This window comes from Panthera onca, chromosome B1, assembly GCF_046562875.1.
Source record: "Panthera onca isolate mPanOnc1 chromosome B1, mPanOnc1 haplotype 2, whole genome shotgun sequence".
NCBI classification, from domain to species: Eukaryota; Metazoa; Chordata; class Mammalia; order Carnivora; family Felidae; genus Panthera; species Panthera onca.
The window spans coordinates 197613896-197637637 of record NC_138342.1 but is presented as its reverse complement, the minus strand read 5'-3'; the positions used below and the strand labels follow the sequence as shown (position 1 = coordinate 197637637).

Sequence of the window (23742 nt, the reverse complement as noted above, 5' to 3'; positions counted from 1 at the left end):
CATTAAAAAAAATTTTTTTAAATGTTTATTTTTTGAGAGAAAGACAGGGCATGAGTGGGGGAGGAGTAAAGAGAGAGGGAGACACAGAATCTGAAGCAGACTCCAGGCTCTGAGCTGTCAGCACACAGCCCAATGAGGGGCTCGAACTCAAGAGCTGTGAGAGCATCATCTGAGCTGAAGTTGGACACTGAATTGACAGCCACCCAGGCACCCCCTGATGCTGCATAACTTCTGACTATAAATTCGTCTTCAGCTCGAGTGTCATGAGGTCTCACCTTCCTGTCCCGAGTGTCGGAAGACGTCAACCCAATTACATAACTCAAAGCAGATTCTCAGGAGGAGTTTTCCTTTTCACTCATGTAGAAAATTTTGATAACTAAATATATATGGTTTGGTAGTAGGACCCCCCTTCTTTCTTCTTTAATGCAGTATTTATGAAGTCTTCTTTGGTTTTGTTTTTTCATTGGTGGAGTGTGGACGTTTTCTACAATCATTTGGTATAGTCTTAACTCACGTTATGGCCAACTTGACCTTAAAACATTGGAGACATAACACAGGTTATCTGTTCACTGTGTAAACAGGGACAGACCCTGATTCTCTTTCTCTCTTCCTCTTTCCCTCCTCTCCACCATTCAGGGATGAACTGGATAAGCACCACACCTGAGTTGCATTTATTTTACAAAGACTAGGCCTTTTGGGGGGGGTGATATGATAAACAGCCTCTCAGCCAAGTCAATATAATCCTATGTTACTTATCCATACCTAGACTCCACAAAATAGGGTGCACAATATTTGTTCCTCAACTAGACTAATTTTCTGTGAGTGTTCCACAGCCTAAGAGTTTAGAAGACACCCTTAATCTGACTTAATTCACTTAAAACAGTATGGCACCCATTATTTACACTTCGGAAGTGGCATGCTAGAGACGACCCAAACTACCTGTTATCCTGATTTATCCTAGAACCATTACATCTCATATAACTAAGGAAAAAACCCGAGAGACTTAATGAGATGGAATCTTAATGAGATGGAATCATAGTTTTGGGGGGAGGAGGATTACAAGAGAAAGATAAAACCCTTACAGATACACGGGAAAGAGTTCACAACCTTGTAAGAACAATAGGCTTTGGCCACATCACAACTGCCATCAATGCGAGATGATCAGACTCTGTAGTCCTGAGGAAAGAAACCTGGAGGCCGGTTCCAGAAAGCTGCTGGACAGACTGATATATTCGGCCCACCTTTCACCTAGTTCTCTCTTGCTGATGAAAGAATAATCTCCTAAGTCATGAATATCTCCCTATAAGTATCTTTTAATTAGTCGTGTACAGTAATAACATCTTCTGTCTCTTGGTACGTTTTAAATCATTTTAATCAAAACATTCTTCTGATATTAAACTTACACCAGGCCTCCACATCCTGTCTAAACCTTTCTGATTGTTGAACATGCCCCACCTGGCTTAGCAAGTCAATATATTGACTAACTTCCATGAGACAGAGGGTGTGTGTATGTTGCATGTTTCCAACTATGTTCAGGCTCTAAATACTGGACTAGGAATACTGAACTATAAGGGATCATTATAAATAGTTCAGGAAGTACGACAGCAGAGCAAGAGGTCCCAGATCTTGTCTTTCCACAGAAACACTGATTGAAACATCAGCCATGGATGAAAATACCTTTCTGAGAGCTCTGGAGCCCCAATGAGAGATTGTAGCATGCCACTGTTGTACAAAATGTGACAACAGCCATATGGAAAAGGGTAAGGAGAGTTCTGCTTTACCTGTCACCTGTCACCCCTGCTCCAAGGTGGCAGAGCTCAGCATGGAGAGAGATGCCCTCAGCCTCTGATTTCTCTCATAGGGGAGGTAGTTCAGTAGCAACAGCTTCCCAGTGCTTTGGGGCACTGCCTGACAGGTCCATTTATGTCTCGACCCACCCAGCATGCTGAGGGGATCTACACATCATCCAGGGGCACATGAGGACAAAGAGAAGTTGCAGGACTCACAGCCACCAACACATGGATCTCAATAACTAGCCTGCAGATCCCACTCTCCAGCCCATTCATGAACCCCAGCAACCAGCCTGAGTGCTCACACCGATGATGCCCTGTGTGCCCCCTCCCCGCCCCCCGCCCCCAGCACATGGAGCTCACCAGCTGGTTGGACAATGTGGCATTAGTAAAAGGTGAATTCACTCTGAGACCTCTCCTTCAGGGAGGGAGGGAGAGTACTGGAGCTATGCCCAGCTCCTGATATGTCAGCACACTGCCCTAGGGAAAGGGGTGGGGATTCTCAGCACCTGGCACAACACAGTAGGGTCAAGCTGAGAAAAATCTTGGCTCCACACTCTACCCTTCAGACCCACTGGGGCACAGGAGGTCCCACCTTCCAGACACACTAGGGCAGGGTTTGGGCCTCTAGGGCTCCAAGCATCCCTGCCCCCACATCTCTGGGTGTCCCCACTTTCATGCCTCCTCCAGGCACAGCCCGTGCAAGGGCTCTCATGCATTGGTGTCACATGCCTACCGGCCCCGTGGGCTATAATGCACACTGCTTGCTCTACCAGTCTGGAGTCTTGGGGACAGCCATGCCCCCCATGGCTCCACTAAGCATCACCCTATTGAGGGATCCCTGTGGTGGCCCCACACTCGCAGTCGTTTTCTGCCTGGGGTCCACAGCTCTCCAGGGCATCTCTGAAATCTAGGTGGAGGCAGCCATGCTCCCACAGCTTGGCGAGGCACAGTGCCCACCACACTGAGGCCTGTGGGGCACCTGGGGCTGCTGAGGAGCCAGGAGCTTGAGGACAGGGAGCAGAGCCTCCAATGTGAGGTGGCAGCAGGCACCAGATGGCTCCTTAGAAATCATGCCACCCCCCAGGCCTGTGCACTCTGGGCCAGAGATGGGAGCTCAGTGCTGTGATCTCCGAAATGCCTTCAGGAGTGAATTTTCCATAGGACGATGTCCTGCCTTCTGCGGAGATGCTGCCTAATCACCCACGTCTTAAGGAATAGCTGGTAGCTTTTGCTGAGGTGGCCCATCCTTCCTAATCTTCTCTGGTCTGGCCACACCCATGTGTTCTCTCCCGAACCGGCTTTTGTTCACTCCTTTCAACGGGGTAGGCTGAGAGTTTCTAAGTGTTTAGATTGTGCTTCCTCTCTGATTAACAATTCTGTCTTTCAGTCATTTCTCTCTTTGCATTTAATAGCAGCAGTGATGAGAAACCAGGCCACCCCTTCAACACTTTGCTTAGGTATTTCCTCAGCCAGATATCCAATTTCATGACTCCTAAGTGTTGCCTGACGAGGGTGCCACAGACGCACCCCTCTCCCCACCAGGTGGGAAGTGTGTGATACTCCTCAGGCTCTCCTGGCTGCCCAAGAACAAAGGAAAGGGGAAAAACAAATGGTTAACTCATAGAGATCAGAGTCCTGCAGGACCTGGGTTTCCATGTATTTACAAATATCTTGGTAAACCACAAGGAAAAGGCAATCTTATCAACAGCCTAATCTCCAGAAACCTACAGACTCCGATTCTTGGAGCCCCAACATCACCCCACCATAGTGATGTTGTAATAGGTCAACTTATAAGATATCAGAAAGTTTATTGTATATGAGTTCGGTTTAAACTCATCTTTCATGAATAATTGAGATAATAGCTTATGTAGTTCCCTTTTAGGGTTATCAGAAATTACTAACTGCCCAATCTCGCTTCTGTAACTTCGCCTGTTTGCTAAATAGATAACTTAGGTGGCAAATGCTCCCCCACCCCGTCTACCAAGATCTAGCCTAGGCAAGACCAACATGTAAAAAGTCACGAACTCACTGCCCCACGGTATCTTAGGTATCTATGATTGGTCATTTTAAACCCTCTTAGGACAAAGAACTTTAAATTGATAGGTTCCCGCCGAAACTAACGTCTCTTTGTCACAATATAATTGGCTACCATGAAATGTTGTAAATTGTAATTGGTTAACTAAATAATGACGTATTCTCACTTGCTGAAATCCATATAAGCTCACTGCTACCTTTGTTCAGGGCCATTCTCTGCACTCTTCTCCTTAAGATCAGGAGATCAGGTTAGGCACGGCTGTGAATAAAATCTTGTCTTGCTTCTATTCAGTGTCTGGTGGTTTTTTGTTTGTTTGTTTTTTCGACAGCACCCTGTTTCAATGTGGGAACAAAGGCAGAAGGATATGGCAGATAGAACTAAATTTCCTTACACCTTGCAGCCCACTGACAAATACTTGAGGCAGGCAGAGAAAAACCAGAGAAAAACGCTTTTCCAGGAACTCCCTGTGTCTTAATGCTAATGCTTTGCTAGAGGGCAAACAACCCCAGTTTGACAAAAGCTAGGCCACCAGTATCCTGGGAGTCTTCTTTAGCATATGAAAATCTCACTGGAAACTTCCCCTGGGCTTTACCTCCCAGACTCCATAGTATATAACTAGTCTCTCCTCATGGTCCCGGGCAGCTCTTTCTGCCCACGAGTCCTGTCCCTGTGCTTTCATAAAATCACCTTTTTGCACCAAAGATGTCTTTGAGAATTCTTTCTTGGCCATTGACTCTGCACCCCACAAACCCCACTATCACCCAAAAACCTCATCACTGCCCTCTGCAAAACCCTGGAACATGAACACGACTGTGCCACATCCTTTGCCACGGATGGCCTTTCCTTCATTGTCCGATGACACGCTTCTCATTTCCGGTGGAGACCTCAAAGATGGCCCTCAGGGTGGGTCTCTGCTACCCTTCGGTCCAGGGCTCCTTGGTAACCTCTAAGAAGGCTGAGGCTCACGCTTCCACTTTGTTTTCTGACCTTCCATCTGCATCACCTTTAAAGGCCCTGTTCCTGGCAGTGTGGATGTTTTCAAAACTCCTGCATCCCGTTACCAGTTCCGAAGCCGATTCCACGCGTTCAGGCGTGTGTCACGGCAGCACCTCCATTTCTTGGTATCCGTTTGCTGTCCTAATCTGCTTGGGCTGCTGCAACAAAATACCACAGCCATTCTGGCTTACAAATGACAGGGGTTTATTTCTCACAGTTCAGGAGACTAGAAATGCAAGATGGATTTGCCAGCATGGTCAAGGTCTGGTGTGATTCTCCTCTCCAGACTGCAGACTGCTGACGTCTGGCTGTATCCTGACACACGGAAGGGGGAAGCAGGCTCTCTGGGGATTCTTGAGATGGCACTCATCCCCTACGAGCCCCTGCCTTGTGACCTAACCACCGTCTAAAGGTCCCACCTCCTAAATATCATTGATGCGGAAATGTTGGGGTCCGGAGCCAAAAGCCAAGAAAGAATTCTTGAGATGTCTTCAGTGAAAAAAGGTGGTTTTCTTAAAGAAGCATGGGGACGATGATAAGGAAAAATTGTTATGAGATGGCCAACAGGACTGATAGGGGAATTCCAGTCCCCACCCGAAGACCGCCCCCACCCCCCCACCCCCCACCGCCTCGTTCTGGGTTCTTCTTCCTGCCCCGCTTGCCACATGCACCAAATTACTAATGAGGAAATAACAGACTACAAATTGTCCCCTCTGTTTAAGCTCAGGACTCAGACCTCTGGAGAGCAATCGCCTCTGAGCCCTCCGGGGTGAAATAAACCTCCTGCCTTCCACGATCTCCGAGTGCCACTTGGTTCTTCTGCCAGGTGATCCAGACCAGGTTCTGTAACAATGGAACCCATGGGCAGAAAGAGCCGCACTGGGGTTGTGAAGGGTGACTGATGGTATCCTTTCAAGTTGGGAGGGAGTTAGGGACAGCACAAGCCTCTAAGGAATTTGGGAAATAAGGTATCCAGGACCCTTTGGGGGGTAGCTATGGTTAGGAAAAGGTCATTTATTACTGGTTAGTAAACCCTCAGTCATGAGACCCTTCAGATGTCTATCAGTGGTCCATATGCTCTGGAGGATGTTTCGTAACATATATCTTCAGGAAGTAGAGATAAAGGAAGTTTCCAAAGGAATTTCTCTATGTTTAAAGTGGACCCCCAGGTGTGTGTTAAGGATAATGTTAAGCTAAGACTGCCTTTTGCCCTTAGTGTCAACATCAAGGCAACTGAGTTCCCAGAGGAAGCCTATTTCATGACTTATCAATAGGCTGTAAGCAGTAAGGAAATGTAATTGTTTTTTGTTTGCCTTTGTATCCCACATCATTATCACTTAGCATCATTAGGATTTCAACATATGAATTGGGGGGGGAATACAAATGTTCAGACTATAGCAGTATCACTGTCAAATTTCAATTGACTATATTTTTGTGGATCTATGTCTGTACTCTGTTCTGTCCTATTACCTATATGTCTATGCTGACATCAAACTATACTATCGCGGGGCACCTGGGAGGCTCAGTTGGGTGAGTGTCTGAATTCAGTTCAGGTCATGATCTCATGGCTGGTGAGTTTGATCCCCATGTCAGGCTCTGTGCTGACAACTCAGAGCCTGGAGCCTGCTTCAGATTCTGTGTCTCCCTGTCTCTCTGCCCCTCCCCTGCTCATGGTCTGTCTCTCTATTTTTCTCAAAATAAACATAAAAAAAAATAAAATAAAAGCTATACTATCTTGATATTATAGATATATAGTAAGTTTTAAAAGTAGTATAAGTCTTCCAATATTCCTTTTCTTTTTCAAAGATTTGGCCACTGTATACATTTTCATTTCAGTAAAAAAATTTATATTCAGCTTATCAATTTCTTAAAAAAGTAAGATCATGCTGGGAGTTTGGTTGGCATTATATTGTATATATAGATCAATTTGGGGAGAATTGAAATCTTGGCCATAAACGGTCTTCTATTCCATGAACACTGTATGCCCTACCATTCATTTAGAATTCCTCACTTTAATCTTTTGTAGTTTTCAGGATACAAATCTTGCATACATAGTTTTAGATTTATCCCTAATTATTTCATGTTTGTTGAAACTATTGTAAATTTTGGAGGCGTTTTGTTTTGTTTCAGTTTTCAGTTGTCCATTGCTTGCATAAGTAAATACAAGTGACTCATATACTGTTTCCTGCAAATTTACTAAACCCGCTAATTATTCTAGTAGCTCTTCAGTGTGCTTTGAGATTTTCTACTTAGAAAGTGACACACCATCACCTGTGAATAAGATAGTTTATTTCTTTGTTTCTAATCTGTATAAATGTTATTTTTCTTACTTTATTACACTATATAAGACCTCCAGACATAGGATTGTTGCTTTAAGTTTTTCATAGATATTGTTAACAGGTTGGTAAATCCCTATTTATTTACTATTTTGTTGAGGTTTTAATCATAAGTGGATGTTGATATTGTCAACTGTTAGTGCTGTCAACTGTATATGTGGAGACGATCAAACATTTTCTCTTTTCTGTCTCCTGATATGTGGAAGTATATTAATTTTTGAATGTTGTACCAATCTTGTATTCCTAGAAAATACCCCATTTGGTTATATTATCCTCTTGATACGCTAATGGGTTAAATTTGCTAAAATTTTATAAATAACACTTGCATTCATGAGAGATAGTATTCTATTTTAAATTTTATTTTCTTGCAAAGACTCTGTCTTGTTTGGGATTAATATACCATGGCCTCAAAAAATAAAACAAAACAAAACAAAATTAGTTGGTCAGTTTTATCTCATCTAATTTTTGCAAAATTGGTATTATTTATTCTTTCAATGCTTGAAAGAATACACTTATCGATGACACCATTTGGTCTTGAATTTCTTTGCTGAAATGCTTTAAATTGCACATTAGATTTCTTTAATAAATATAGGACTGCTCGTGTTAACTATGACTTCTTATGTAAGCCTGGTAGTTTAGGTATTTCAAGAAATTTGTCTATTTTAAATAAGGTACAGGTTTCCTCCCACTATCTAAAAAGAGAGCATTCCTATGAAATCTTTCATAAGCTAAAGTGGCATAAAGTAAAGAATAGCTCCTTTTTTGCCAAAAATCACATTATAGGGGTGCCTGGGTGGCTCAGTCGGTTAAGCGTCCGACTTTGGCTCAGGTCATGATCTCACGGTCCGTGAGTTCGAGCCCCGCATTGGGCTCTGTGCTGACAACTCAGAGCCTGGAGCCTGTTTCAGATTCTGTGTCTCCTTCTCTCTCTGACCCTCCCCCATTCATGCTCTGTCTCTGTCTCGAAAATAAATAAACGTTAAAAAAATTTTTAAAAATCACATTATAGTACTTTCCTTTTATGAAAAACCTACATTAGTACATGAATGCCTTTTTTTGGTAAAAGTGAAAATCCTCTTCAGATTTCTTTTGGTTAGTCAAACGGTTAATAATGTATAATAGACTTTAAACTAAAAATGGTTTAAAAAGACAAAGAAAGTCATTATATAATGATAAATGGGTCAGTTTGTCAAAAATATATAAAAATTATAAATATTTAAGCACTCAATATCAAAGCACCAAAATATATATAGCAAGAACTAATCGAACTAAAAGGAGAAATAAACAGCAAGACAATAGCTTTGGAGCTTTGATATCCTACTCTTAACAATGGATAGATCATCCACACAGAGAATCAATATGGAAATGGTGGATTTGAACAATATTATAGACCACTTGGACCTAACAGACATAAATAGAACATTCTATCTGACAATAGCAGAATACACATCCTTCTTGGATGCACATGGAACATTTACTGGCATACCATTTTTTAGGCCACAAAACAAGTAAGAACTGGCAAGTTCAAGAAGACTGAAAACATACCAACAACCTCTGACCACAATGGTATAAAACAAGAAATCAGTAATAGGAGGAAAACTGATGAATACAGAACAATTAAACAATACTGTCCTGAAAAGTCAAGGATCAAAGAAGAAATTAAAGGGAAAATAAAAAAATATCTTGATAAAAACAAAATGCAAACACAACACAAGAAAACTTATGGAATGTGGCAAAAGCACACATTCCTTCTCAGAAGGAAGTTCATAGCAATAAACAAGAAAGAACTCACATAACAATCTAACTTCATGCCTTGAGGAACTAAAAAAAGAACAACAAACTAAGCCCAAAGTTAGCAGAAGGAAGGAAACAATAAAGTTTAGACCATAGACAAATGAAACAGAGAACAGGAAAATAATAGAAAAGATTAACCAAACTGCGGGTTGCTTCTTTGAAAAGATAAACAGAATTGACAAAGCTTTAGCAAGATTAAATGAGGGAAAAAGAGAGAGAACCCATCAACAAAATTATAAATTAAAGAGAAGACATTACAACTGGAAACAGAAATAAAAAGAATCATAGAGGCTACTATGACAACTATAATCTAAAAAACTGGACAACCTAGAAGAAACAAATAAATTCTTAGAAACATATAACCTACCAAGGCTGAATCAGGAAGAAATATAAAATCTTAACAAAGTAATTACTAGTAAGGACATTGAATCAGTAATCAAATGAAGAAAACCCATAACCAGTTGACTTTACCGGTGAATTTTACCAAACATTTAAAGGTGAATTAATGATAATCCTTCCTATTCTCTTCCAAAAATTGAAGAGGAGGGAATATTCCCAAACTCAGCATTACTGATATCAAAGCCAGAAATGAACACTACAACAAAAGAAGACTCTAGGACAATATTCCTGATGAAGATAGATGCAAACATTTTTAAGAAATACTAGCAAATTGAATTTAGCAGAACATTAAAAGGATCATCCATCATGGTCACATGGGATCTTTCCCTGGGATGCAGGTATGGTTCATGATATGCAAATTAATAGATGTAATACCACAAGTTAATAGATGAATGAAAGGTAAAAATCATATGATCATCTCAATAGATGAAAAAGTATTTGTCAAAATTTTATATCCATTCATGACAAAAAAAAAACTCTTAACAAATTAGGTATATAGAGAAAGTACCTCAACATAATAAAGGCAATATATGACATACCCACAGCCAACATCATATGCAATGATGAAAGGTTGCTAGCTTCCCCCATAAGATCAGGAACAAGACAAGGGTGTCCACTTTCTCCACTCATGTTCAACATAGTACTGGAAGCCCTAGCCACAGCAATCAGGCAAGAAAAAAATAGAAGACAGTCAGAATTGGAAAGGAACAAGTAACATTATTTCTATTTGCAGATGACATGATTATATATACAGAAAATTCTGAAGGCTCTGCCAAAAAACTGTTTGTTCTATTTAACAAATTCAGTGAAGTTGGAGGATACAAAGTCAACATAAAAAAGTCAGTAGCATTTCCATGCACCAACAAAAAATTATCTGAAAAAGAAAATGATTCTATTTACAACAGCATCAAAACCAAAAAAAAATTGAAAACTTTTGGCGTAAAAAATAGACACAGAGGGGCGCCCGGGGGGCTTAGTCAGTTAAGCGCCCAACTTCAGCTCAGGTCATGATCTCACGGTTTATGAGTTTGAGCCCCACATCACGCTTTCTGCTGTCAGTGCAGAGCCTGGTTCAGATCCTCTATCCTCCTCTCTCTCATCCCCCCCACCTCATTTTCTCTCCCCCCCCAAAAATAAATAAACATTAAAACATATTTTTAAAAAATAGACAAGAGACCCAATGGAAGAGAATAGAGAGTCCAGAAATAAACCCCTGCATATAAAGTCAACCAATATTTGAGAAGCAAGCCAAGAACACTCAAGGGAGAAATGATAGTCTCTTCAACAAATAGTTTTGGGAAAACTGGACAGCCACATGGAGAACAATGAAATTAGACACCTATCTTCCCACTCAAAAATTAACTCAAAATGGATTAAAGACTTAAAACAATACGAGACGCTGTGAAATTCCTGAAAGAAGACATAGATGAAAGCTCCTTGACGTTTGTCTTGGCAGTGACTTTTTTGGATGTGACGCCAAAAGTACAAGCAACAAAAGCAAAAATCAATGAGTGGAACCACATGAAACTACAAAGCTCTTCACAGCAAAAGAAATAATCAACACAATGAAAAGGCAACCTACGGAATGGGAGGAAATATTTGCAAACCACCTGTCAGATAAGGGGTTAATAAGCATCCATATAAATATATGTAAAGAACTCATTCAACTCAATAACAAAAAAATAAGCAATTGAATTGAAACCATGAACATAGGAACTGAACAGACATTTTTCCAAAGAAGACATATAAATGGCCAGCAGGTACCTGAAAAGATTCTCAGCATCACTAATCATCAGGAAATGCAAATCAAAACCACAATGAGATATCATCTGTGACAATGGCTGTCATCAAGAAGACAAGAGGGGCATCTGGGTGGCTCAGTGGTTTAAGCGTCCATCTCTGGATTTTTGGCTCAGGTCATAATCTCATGGTTCATCAGTTAGAGCTGCACATGGGGCACCATGCTGATGGCACGGAGCCTGTTTGGGATTCTCTCTCCCTCTATGTCCCTCCCCTGCTCATGTCCTCTCTCTCTCTCTCAAAATAAATAAATAAACAAACAAGAGATAACTAGCATTGGCCAAGATGTGGAGAAAAAGGGGAGCGCTTGTGCACTGCTGGCAGAATGCAAAATGGTTCAGCTGCTATGGAAACTGTGGAGGTTCCTCAAAAAATTAAAAATAGAAACAACATATGATCCAGTAATCCCACTTCTGGGTGTATATCCAAAGGAAATGAAGAGACATCTCCACTCCCATGTTTATTGCAGCATTTTTCATAACAGCCAACATACAGAAGTAACCTGCATGTCCATCAGCAGTAAACAGATAGAGAAAATGTGACATATATACATTGTATGTATAATACACATATATGGAATATTATTCAGTCATGAGAAAAATGAAAATCCTGCCATTTGTGGGGTGACGGGGTGGCTTAGTAGAGTCTCTGATTCTTGATTTTGGCTCAGGGCATAATCTCATGGTTCATGAGATTGAGCTCTGTGACAGGCTCTGCACTGGCAGGGTGGAACCTGCCTGGTATTCTCTGTCTCCCGCTGTCACTACCTCTTCCCTGCTTGAACTCTCTCTCTCTCTCTCTTTCTTTCTCAAAAATAAATAAAGATTAAAAAAAAAGAGAGAGAGAGAAAAAAAAAGAGAGAGAGAGAGAGGCGTCTGGGTGGCTCAGTCAGTTAAGCGTCTGACATTCAGCTCAGGTCGTAATCTCACAATCTGTGAGTCTGAGCCCCATGTCAGGCTCTGTGCTGACAGCTCAGAGCCTGGAGCCTGCTTCCAATTCTGTGTCTCCCTCTCTCTCTGCCCTTCCCCTGCTCATGCTCTGTCTCTTTGTCTCTCTCAAAAATAAATGAACATTAAAAAAATGAAAAAATATAAATAAATAAATAAATAAATAAATAAATAAATGTGGGGATAAGCTTAGGAATACCTTGGGTTTCCACCAATGGGTTAACAAGGCATAAAGAAATACAAAGTCATAAAATGCTCACACTCGAGTTTGGGTAAACCAGATTGGCACTCCAAGTATAGGGGGGTGCAAAGACAGCCCAAGAATAGGGAGGCACAAAAGTGCCAGGAACAGGGAGATGCAAAGGCACCCCAAAATACATAGGGAGAGGCAAAGACCTGAAATAGAAACGGCGCAAAGGTGCCCAATACATAGGTATATGAAATAAACAAGATTAGATGTTCAGGGTGGAAGCATCCTCAATTCAGTACTATGGCAGAAAAGCTGCTTTCACAGGAGGATAGGGCCAGGTTAGGTAAATGGGTGAATTGGACTATGGATCCTGTGCTGCAAGCGAAGCAGCCCAGAGCAGAGATGGTTAACAAAAGAAAAGGTGCCTTGGTAACCCTGAGGTTATTCCTCTGTCTCATCCCCTAGGCTAGCTAAGTTAAACAGACATGGCACCTCCTGTCTACCGTTAACAACCATCTACCCATCTGCCTGGTGCCCAGATTTTGTTTTATATTGACCCAAACCCCAAACACTGCATATCTTCAAAACCCCCCTTTTCCCTCACATCCCCAAACTAATGTTCTTAGTTACTTTATCTCTTTGTACACACCCATCACATGTGTAAGCCTTCTGATCTGAATAAATATGGGGCAAGGACCCTTATTCGGGGCTCTTGTCTTTTCCCGGACATTAGCCATCTTTTGCTTTAATCCTGCATCTGCTCTTTTGCTGGCCAAAAGAAAACTTTAGACTTAGAGTCTATGACAAATGAATGAATGAATGAATGAATAAGCTGAACTCATAAAAACAGAGACTATAATGGTAGTTACCAGGGGCTGAAGGCTGGGGTAAGTGAGGAGATGTTATTTAAGGGTACAAACTTAACAACTAGTAAGTATGTTTTGGAGATTTAAAGCACAGGTTAGTGATTATAGTCAGTTATACTGTATTACGAACTTCAAAGTTACTAAGAGACTAGATATTAACTGTTCTCACCACAAGAAAGATGATAATTGTGTTACCTGATGGAAGTATTATCTAACACTATAGTGGCAATCATATCGCAACATACAAATGCATTGAATCAACTCACTGTACATCTTCAAATGAGGCATGTTAAATGTCAATTATTAAAAATAAATAACACATTAACAACAAACATGAAAATGATCAAAAGTAGCCAAAATAGAAGACATAAAAGTAAATAAAATATTTCTCAAAAAAGCTGATCTCACATATGAAAGTTTACAAATGAAAACATAAATGAATTCACACACATGTATCATTAAGCCATTGATCAGTAGGTAAATTAGCTTTAGATGATTTGGTTTTAGGTCATTTGATTCTTAGCCAAAGGCATGTTCTCATATTTTCAGTATTTTGTTTCTACATGGTGAGGCAGGATGAGAGGTTAGGAGGTCTCTGGAAACTATGCATATAATCTTTTGACAATAAATGGTTATCAAAGAAATAGTGTGCTCTTTATGTTTGATTTTTAACTCTTCTGATCTCACCATCCTTGTCACATGGAGCTGTTATACAAAGGATCAATAATAGAGGAGAAATTGTTAGTTTTCAGTGCGATCTAAGCCTACTTACCTTCCAGATACTATTAAGAATATCTTACATATGTGACACTAGTCTCTCCTTTCAGGAGTAACTTAAAAATACAGCTTCTTCTTTTTATTAATCTATTTTGAGAGAGACAGAGAGAGAGAGAGAGAGAGAGAGAGACAGAGAGACAGAGAGACAGAGAGAGAAAGCAAGAGAGAGAGAGAGAGAGAGTAGAATAGGGGCAGAGAGAGAAGGAGAATCCCAAGCAGGCTCTGTACTGTCAGCACAGAGCCCAACACAGGAATTAAACCCACAAACCATGAGATCATGACCTGAGCTGAAGTCAAGAGTCAGAGGCGCAACAAACTGAGCCACCCAAGTACCCCCTTCTTTTTTATTTTTCAATGATCCTTAGGCAATTCTCTTATCCTTATTGTGGAAAAGAGTGTACTGTAGACGAGTTCCCTTGCAAGTCAGACTACTTCTGGTAATAAAGACTTTATATTCATGTGACCTTCCTTTTGGCCCCCTTCAAAAGACAATTGGCCAGAGGCACCGACCTCTGGGGAGTTTGAGAGCCCATAGAAAAAGTAGAGGGTTAACCATCTGGTTTCCTACCATTAGGTTAATTTGTCACCAAATTTAGAGATTCCAGGGTTTGGAAATATTCCAACGGAAGCTGTTTTATTTTCTTACTTGTTAAGCTTCACTGACCACAAGGAACCTTAGTCCCCCAGAAGTAAATAAAAGGCCCTGTGTTCCACTATCCCTGATCATTCACCTTTCTACCAGGCATTCTGCCATGAGACTCCATTCTCTTCTTTCTGTTCTCCTCCTCTTTGTGACTATAATACCAAAAGGTAAGATGGTGAATAACTGTTGGTATCTTAGGAGGTCTACTGGGATGCTCCATTATATTGTGGCCATTTTAACTCAGACCCTAATGCACAGCCTTAGGAATTCAGAAGCCCATCATGATCATCTCCTTTAGAACTGATGAAGCCAACACTACAAAGTAGAATGACGATTTCCATCAACAGAAAATGGGATCCAAGAGGTTCATGGTTAGAACGTGCAGCTCAAATAAAGATAGAGGTGAAGAAGCTATGACATGTGACTTAAGCCTTAGCAAACAAATCAAGTAGCCTTTACCAGGGTCCCAATCTCCATAAAGGAGAGTGCAAATGACAGCTGGTTTAAACTTGGTTAGTGAATGGAAGTGATGTGGAGTCTATTGGAGAAGTTAGGTCCCTAAGACAGAGCTCCACAAAAAAAAATGACTGCACCAAGTTATTAAAAACAAACAAACAAACAAGCAAGCAAACAAACAAAAAACAAAAATAGGGAGCAGAGGAATTTGGAAAAAGCATAAACAGTGGAATAAAACATCAATGGCAAAATTTTAAGCATAAGGCAAAATATGAAGAAAGCATTTTAAGAATATGAATTATATCCTTAGAACCCATGATTCAGAAGTTTGAATATTAAAATGTAGAATCAAAGGAAAAGGGGGAATGTAGTCATCTTCAGTCTGGTTCAACCAGATCCTTGTAAGAACTGATAAAATTCCTTTGCCTACTGTTAATGACAGGATGTCCACAACTCTCAAAATTATGTCTGTGGTCATTGAACACAGATCAGGTCTGGATAACTCTCTTTATTTGTTGGTTCATCTCTAAGATTCTTTATAATCAACAATACTCATTTGTTTGACCTTCACCTACTCTGTGGATATGTTGGGATTCACCTGACATACAGCTGTCTCCAAATGAGGGAGTTTATGTAATTCTCATTTGGTTCTCAATTCTCTCAGAAGAAGACACAGCTTTAGGGAGACACACTTGTAGTGACATCTAATGTAAAATCTCACAATGATCATGGATTAAAATCAGAAGGCAATTTAATGGCTAATTCTTTAATTTTACAGATAACAGAATCTGTTTCCACATAAAGAATATGATTTTACTGAGGTCACACAGGCAGTGGCAACATGCCACCTAGAACCATCTTTAACCTGGGTCAGTGTTGTTTCCATCAATCTACAGGTTTGGATAGCCTATAAAATAGTAACCCTGATTTCTGTCAGGCTTTTTACCTCAAAATCTCCTCACTAAATACTGAGGAGCCTAATGAGATTCCTATGTTTCCTCTTTTGGAAGACATAATGTCTGTGAAACATCTTATTTTACTTACCTCCAAATTCTTTCCTTCAGTGTCTGAGGTAGGCATGTCAAATGGGATAAATGTTGTGGCACTATTATTGGACTATTAATGGTAGTCTTTAGATTTTCCTGATCTGTGTTCCTTAAAATTTGATAAATGGCTGTAAGTTCTCAGATAGCAGAAAGCATTTGGCACCAGAGAATTACGCCTGCATGGTTGATAAGTGAACAGGTTTTGCTCATGCTTGTTCTCCCCTACCTGAGCTAAATTCAGTTCAGCATAAATCACTGTCTCCTCCCAAAGTCATAGCCTATGTTATGAGCTGGATCTTTTTTTAAAAAAGGTTAATGAGAGATAGATCTCCTTGAAGTAGAGTTTAGCCAAAACCCTCCATTCTAGTGGAAAAAGGGATATGGTAAGGGCGGGAAGCAAATTGAGAAAAAGCTTGTCCTAGACCAAAGGCAAGAAATAACTTATGGGAAAACAGGATTCTAGGAAATCTAGGCCTAACATTTAGAGAAGGTAAGAAAGTAATGACAAGACTGGAGACCCACAAATACAATAGTACATCCAAAAGCAAGGCAGTCATAGATACTACAGAGTCAAAAAAAATAGACCGCAGTCAACAGGTGTTAGAAGGAATAGGAGAGTGAAAATGTGTGTGGGGTCAAAGAATACCTTATTGCATTCAATGGTAACAAATATTTATTGAGCACCTCTTACTATACAAACACTGTGCGTTTCAAAAATACAGGATATAGTGGGAAACAAAGGAAAGTGTCTTCCCATGATATAAAAGACAGATATTTGTCAAATGATTACACAAATTAATATATAATTATAAATGTTAATAAGGACAATAGAGAGGAACAGAGTATTACAAGTGCCTATAACACGTGGTCATTGTCTTGTTTGCAATGTCAGAGACTTCCTTGAGGCATGCCCAAAGCAGAAAGAGAAGTGTTAGTTAAGCAGTCAACACCTCTGGTAAAGAAAGAAGCCAGTGCAATGTCCCTGATGTAGAAGAACACATAGCATGCCCAAGGAACCGCAAGAAGGCTTCTGTACAAGAGCACTAGTTTATACTACAAAATGTGCCAGGCATTGCATGGAATTATCCGCAAGTGAAAGTTGGCACAAACACTAAGTTTGTAGGAGGGCATTTTAAGAACAAGGAAGGCAAGACAATCAGATGTTATACATGGGTAACAGAAATTACTGGTATCTAAATCACATGGGGGTTCACAATTTATGCACCCAGAGTGGGCTTATCTATGGGTTCTCAGCAGCCTGCAAGCCTGAAAAGTCCCTTGACAAACTTTTCCTTTGTTTCACCATTTCAATGTCCTGCCATCAGTGTCTCTCTTCCTGGTTCCACTGCAGAAGGAGTTCTGAGTTAATAGCAGCTTCCCTCTTTTCTAATCTTGGGAGAATCCTCTTTTGAGGTAAACACAATGAATTAAGCCTGAGAAACCACCAGCAACTGTGTGAAAATAGAGAAAATGTATAAAAAACAATCATAAGGAATCAGGAAATCAAAATTCCTAACTTTTCCATCCTACACTTGCTGTGATCTAATGGTAAATAAGCCTACTCTAGCTCTATGGGGATTCTCTAGGTCATGATCTTCCTTGGACTTAAGAACTTGTACTGTCCCAAATTCTTCCATCTTTTGTGCCTCCATCTTTAATTTGAATAAGGCCCCTCTGGAGTCTTCCCAAAGCAAGTTCTTACTCGAGGCACCAAGATCTGCACTCCTTAAGGTAGGATTCTAAAGTGTAAGACAAATCTAGCAAAAGTGGTGAGGAAAGTGCATCACTGAAGGTGTGAGGGACTCAGAATTTACAGACAGAAACCATCGGGGCCAATGATAATAGATGTGGGTCTGGTTGAGAGGGCGCACAACAGACCCTACTTCAACACTAATCTCAGTGATAAGCCTGGAGGACACTGTGCTAAGGGAAATAAAGCAAACAAGACAAATACTGCATGATTCCACTTATATGAGGTATCTAAAATAGTCCAGCTTCTAGAAATAGAGAGTAGAACAGTGGTTGCCAGAAACCAGGGGAAGGGAGAAGCATGGAGTTGCTTTCAGTGGGTGCAAAGTTTCAGCGATACAAGATGAATAAGTTCTGGAGACAAACGGTACACCACTGTGCCTGTCGTAACAACACTGCATTGTGCACTTACAAATTTAAGAGGGTAGGCCATTAGGGTTCTTACCACAATTTGAAAAAAGGAAAGGTGAAGGATAGGAGGGTATTTGGAGTTGGGGGCAGAGTTGGGAGTGGAGTCGGGGGCAGAGTCAGCCTCCACACAAACATGACAAGAATCCTTCAGAGGTATGCCTTTCAGGACATGTTCTTCCTGCAGATCACCTCTCCTTTTGTCTCCCAAATCACTTATGCCAAGCGGACGGATGAGACAAAGATTCCATAAGTCTGCAGAGGAGGGAGTAACTTTCAAATGGCCAGGTCTCTTGTGAACAGAGGATACTGAAGTTGCATGGGAAGGTCACAATACTTTACTTTTGCAGTTGAGCTGTTCTTAGCCACATTATGAAATAAGGCCTAGAACCCTCTTTTGGTCAAAGAAAAGGAATTTCTTTGTTAGTTGGCTAGATGTTGCCTCTTGGTACCAGTGGTTAATTGCCAAACTGAGCAGTTTAATAATATCACATTCTTCAAAATCCTAATTTTGATCCCCACTGTGACCCTTGAGGATCTGGAATCTATTGGGTGTCTAAAATAGATCTCATAATCTTAGAAATTCAGTGAATACTAAATAACTTTTACTCACAAATTTTCTTTTGAGGAGAATTGAGTACTGAGGTCATGAAGAATTTTATTGATGGCATTTACAAACAAAAATCAAATTAAAAAAGTCACTGTCTTCATGAAGGAAATTTCTCCAAAGAAACTACATAATCCAAACAAGAAAATGTTGGGTTTATCAACCTACAGTCCAATGAATGTTAAATAATCACTGCTTGAGCATATCTTCATATGACTCTGAAAAAGAATCCATGACATCCTATAAAAGAATATATACATATTTTATATATATGTATGTAAATTACACACACACACACACACACACACACACACACACATATTCTTGAGAGTAGGGACATAAAGAGGTTAGAATGGCATAACTGTTAAATTGATTCATTAGCCCCCTGAGAATTAAGAAAATTATAGAATTCTTCTTATACTGACTCTGGAGAATAACATAATATTTTTTTTTAAACGTTTATTTATTTTTGAGACAGAGAGAGACAGAGCATGAACGGGGGAAGGGCAGAGAGAGAGGGAGACACAGAACCGGAAACAGGCTCCAGGCTCTGAGCTATCAACCCAGAGCCGGACGCGGGGCTCCAACTCACGGTCCGTGAGATCGCGACCTGAGCCGAAGTCGGACGCTCAACCGACTGAGCCACCCAGGCGCCCCAAGAATAACATAATATTTAACCAGCACGTTGGACAGGAGCAGAAGAAAGCTTGAACTCTATGTTACCTACAGAAAAGAAAACTACCCATCTATTTCTTAATGGATAAAGTTCCAGGAAGAGCCCACCCCATTGACTCAATGTGTTCTCAGGCTGAGAAAATCATGTCCTTTTTGAGGTTAGAAGTACGTTCCATTCTGTGGTCTTTTCTTTTAGTGCAATTATGAGTTTTCCCCATTTCATCCATGGAAATTTATGTTGTAATACCATATGAATACCATATCTACATTTTCTTTACTCAACAGCAATTATTAAACATGTATCTCTCCTCTCACTACATGTGATATAACCATCTGAACATATTAATATCATATAAATTCTGAAATCTACTAGATCATTCTCCTCTATTGCCCTATTGTTCCAATAAGTGAAAATAAGTGTCGATATCTAGGGAGAAATTCCCTTCTTTATGAGCCAGGTAATTTACTATTATCTTCTTGACTTGAAGTAGTGCCTAGCAACAAATGTATGTCAGTCATTGTTGGAAGGGAGACTATAACTCTTTGGTTTCCTGTTCAGATGACACTTTCTGAAGTTAAGCTTCATGTTTAGTGGAGGGCACATCACTGGGAGGATGAATTGCTCTGATCCTTTCGATTCAAGCAAGAGGCATCTGCCAAGGAGAGAGACCGGTACTACCCTACACCACACACTATGTCGGGAAGTTGAACTTTCCAGCATAATGGGTGCCAAGACTACCCTACTGCTCCTCACTGTGGCCTTCCCCATTCCAAGAACTCTAGACTTTAGCTTCTTTAGAAGACCTGAAAATGTCCCCACAGGTGACATTAAGCACACGAATAAATTTATCGCGGGAGAGACTAGTAGCCATCTATAGGACTGATGCACAGCTGAGCACAAGCCTTTGCTCAGTGTAGATGAGGCAGCCAAGCCAGTGCCTCGCACAGCTACCTGGTGGGAACTTAGGTTCTCTCCCTGAAAGACAGACACTTCATCCTCCAGAACTGGCAAAGCAGGCACAGCGCTACAAGATTTTGCCCAACTCCCCAGCCTGAGGACAGGATGTGTCACGAGCTGGCACCAGACAGAATCCTGTGGCAAAGGTACAACTGTCTCACACAGGTTCTGAAAATTCAGTTGTGTTGGTTTATTTGGCTATTATCTTTCTTCAGAATGGAGAAACCAAAAAGGAGGTAAAACTCTTAGTTAAGAGGTAGAAGTGAGGCAGCAAAGGAGCCAGTTAAGGTTAATATGTTACAGGTTGGTAAAGACAACATGTGGGTTGACAGGATGGTTCAGGGACTAGTGACTATTAATGAACATGAACGGTGTGTCTTTTATGTAACATCCACCAGGTGCACAGGGGAAAGAAGGAACCCTAGTTGTGCCTGAAAGGCTACAGGAAGGATCTAAGACTAAAGGAAGTTACTCTCTTGAAGCACGTACTTAGTCACATACTTCTCAGTGGCCAACTGAATTAGGAAAACATATATTTAAGGAAAAATACATTTCAGCTTTCGAGAGAAATTCTCTTCATGTATCTACAGATAAGGGGCACTGAGCAACGTAGAAAATGTGTTTCTTCCATAGCTCTGTAGTGGGGGAATTAGGGAAGGTGGATGCTGTAGGACTGGTAAACTCTATAAAAGGCGCTGGAGGTGAGAACACATTCCAGAGGACAGGGATGTTGTAAGCCTGGATGGGGTGGTCAGCACAGATGTGGAGATTGAGAGATGCACACTTCCTCTGAAATCGTACTTTTAGTGAAGATATTATTGGCATTGGGGCAGGACAATTCATGAGGTGGGAAATCCAATTGCCTTGTACTTGACCCACTAAATACCAAGGATGCCTCCCTAGTCATGGTGACACCAACAAATGGATCCATCTCAAAATGCACTGCCCCCTACGAGGACAACTCTCTCAAGCTTCTAGAAATCAGCCTACCCACACCAGGATATGTATAGCCCTGCACTCGAAGCCCTCCTCCCCCCAAAGGACACTACGCTTTTGCCGAAGGGCCTGGGCTTTTCCTATAGGTAATATCATCTCTTCTATCCTCAGGCCGTCCTCTGTAAATGTACTGCTTTATGTGCAACACGATAATTTGATGGTGGTTTGATCTGATGCTGATTTAATGATATCCAATCTCTTTCTGTGCAGCAAGGCCTGGCATGATCTCGGGGAAGAAACAGTGTGTTCTTCTGAAAGGGGTGTGCAGAGACGGAGGGTGCACCTCCACAGATGATACCATTGGTGAATGCAATGATGAGAAAAAGTGTTGTAGAAAGTGGTGGATATTATATCCCTACGCAACACCGGCTCCCAAAGCAAAATCTCCTTAGTGCGAACAAACTGTAAGCCCTTCGAACTCCAGAACACAGGGATGAGTTTTATAGCTCCCTATTTAACCTGGCTTGTTTATCTCCCTTGACTGGAAATAAATGTCCTAAATCCACATGTGCTCCTTCCTGGGGAACTTCTTCTTGATGTACATGCAAGCCTCTCAGGAGCTATAAGACCAAACTTCATGATAGAGGAATCTCATACCCCAAAGCTATTTATAGAACATTTCTTAAGAATGATAAAGATAGGGGCGCCTGGGTGGCTCAGTTGGTTAAGCATCCGTCTTCAGCTCAGGTCATGATCTCACGGTTCGTGAGTTTGACCCCTGCGTCGGGCTCTGTGCTGACAGCTCAGAGCCTGGAGCCTTCTTCGGATTCTGTGTCTCCCTCTCTCTCTGCCCCTCCCTTGTCCCCGTCTCTCTCTCTCTCTCTCTTTCTCTCTCAAAAATAAATATTTAAACAATTATTAAAAAAAGAATGATAAAGTTAAGAAATTTAAATATGTAAAATAGTAAGGATACGAAATAGCAGGCAGGTAGTGTTTGATTATCTCAAGCGGATTATCAACCTTCCTCACACCACCCGATTCTGTACAAATACCATCTCATTACCGATAGAGACCTCCCTGAGTGATGGGGAGGAAGGTGTCCTAACCACGCGATCTTGCTGGCACTGCCTCCGGGAATTAGGCACACTGTGCCAGCCAAGGCAATAGGGAACTGGGGCTGGCCTCCCCAGCCTGGCCAGACAGCACTGGTGGAGTGGCACAGGACAACTGCTCCCAGCCAGTAGGCTGTCTGCTCAGAGGAGCTGAGAATCCAGCGGGCCCTGATAGTTCTTTCCGGATTTCAACATCAGATAATTCCACCTTCCGGCTGGAATAATTCCCACCATAGTAACAATTCTGGATGATTTCTACTTTATGGCTAAGCAAACTAAAGGGCAAGGGACCAGGAATGTTACATGACATGAGTTCCACAAAGACGGAAACAATTACCCCACAAATAATTTTCAAGGCTTTCATTTCTGTTTTTTTATACATTAAAATTTTTTTTAATGTTTATTCATTTCTGAGAGACAGAGAGAGACAGAGCGTGAATGGGGGAGGGGCAGAGAGAGAGGGAGACACAGAATCTGAAGTGGGCTCCAGGCTCTGAGCTGTTAGCACAGAGCCCCACATGGGGCTCAAACTCACAAACCGTGAGAAAATGACCTGAGCCCACGCCATCCATGGGTAAGCCATCCATGCAGCCCTTACATTTTTTAACGTTTATTTATTTTGAGAGAGAGAGAGAGAGCACAAACAGAGAGAAAGGGAGAAAAAGAACCCCAACCAGGCCCCTCACTGACAGTGCATGGCCTGACATGGAGCTCAAACTCACATACCTTGAGACCATGATCTGAGCCAAGATCAAGTGTCAGACACATAACTGACTGAGCCATCCAGGCTCTGAAGACTTTTCGTTTCTTGACCATAAAGCCTATGGACAATCAGAGGAAGGTGGGTTATCCCTCTTAATATTCATTAGGATTTTTTCTATTATTCACGTGGATATCAGTTGTCCACAGACCATAAATGTGTTGCATACAAAAGCCACCTTCCTCCCTGTGTGGTCAGGATACCACACTTCAGTCTCCTAACACCCTGTGTCTATGAGGGAAGATTCTGGAGTCAGGCATACTTAATTTAAACTGTGGTTCCCTTGCTTATCAGTCACATGACTCTGAACTATTTATTTAACCTTCATTTGCCTTAAAATTCTTCTTCTTTTTTTTTTTTTTTTCAACGTTTTTTTTTTTTTTTTTTTTTTGGGACAGAGAGAGACAGAGCATGAACGGGGGAGGGGCAGAGAGAGAGGGAGACACAGAATCGGAAACA

General features: G+C 41.2%; 1 protein-coding gene across 1 annotated transcript; it reads left to right on the top strand.

Annotated features, from left to right (window-relative positions):
• Window positions 1-14685: 14685 nt before the first annotated feature.
• LOC132693169 (beta-defensin 130B-like) lies at window positions 14686-21863 on the top strand. The gene is made up of 2 exons (XM_060655925.2): window positions 14686-14743; window positions 21682-21863. The coding sequence occupies exons 1-2, from the start codon at window positions 14686-14688 to the stop codon at window positions 21861-21863; spliced, it is 240 nt and encodes a 79-aa protein (XP_060511908.1).
• Window positions 21864-23742: the final 1879 nt, after the last annotated feature.

What these genes read in the sequence shown, in the direction of transcription:
- LOC132693169 (XM_060655925.2), top strand. Translation starts at nt 14,686, where the DNA reads ATGAGACTCCATTCTCTTCTTTCTGTTCTCCTCCTCTTTGTGACTATA. An exon ending in TGTGACTATAATACCAAAAG is followed by an intron (nt 14,744 to 21,681) that starts GTAAGATGGTGA and finishes CTTTCTGTGCAG; the next exon opens with CAAGGCCTGGCATGATCTCG.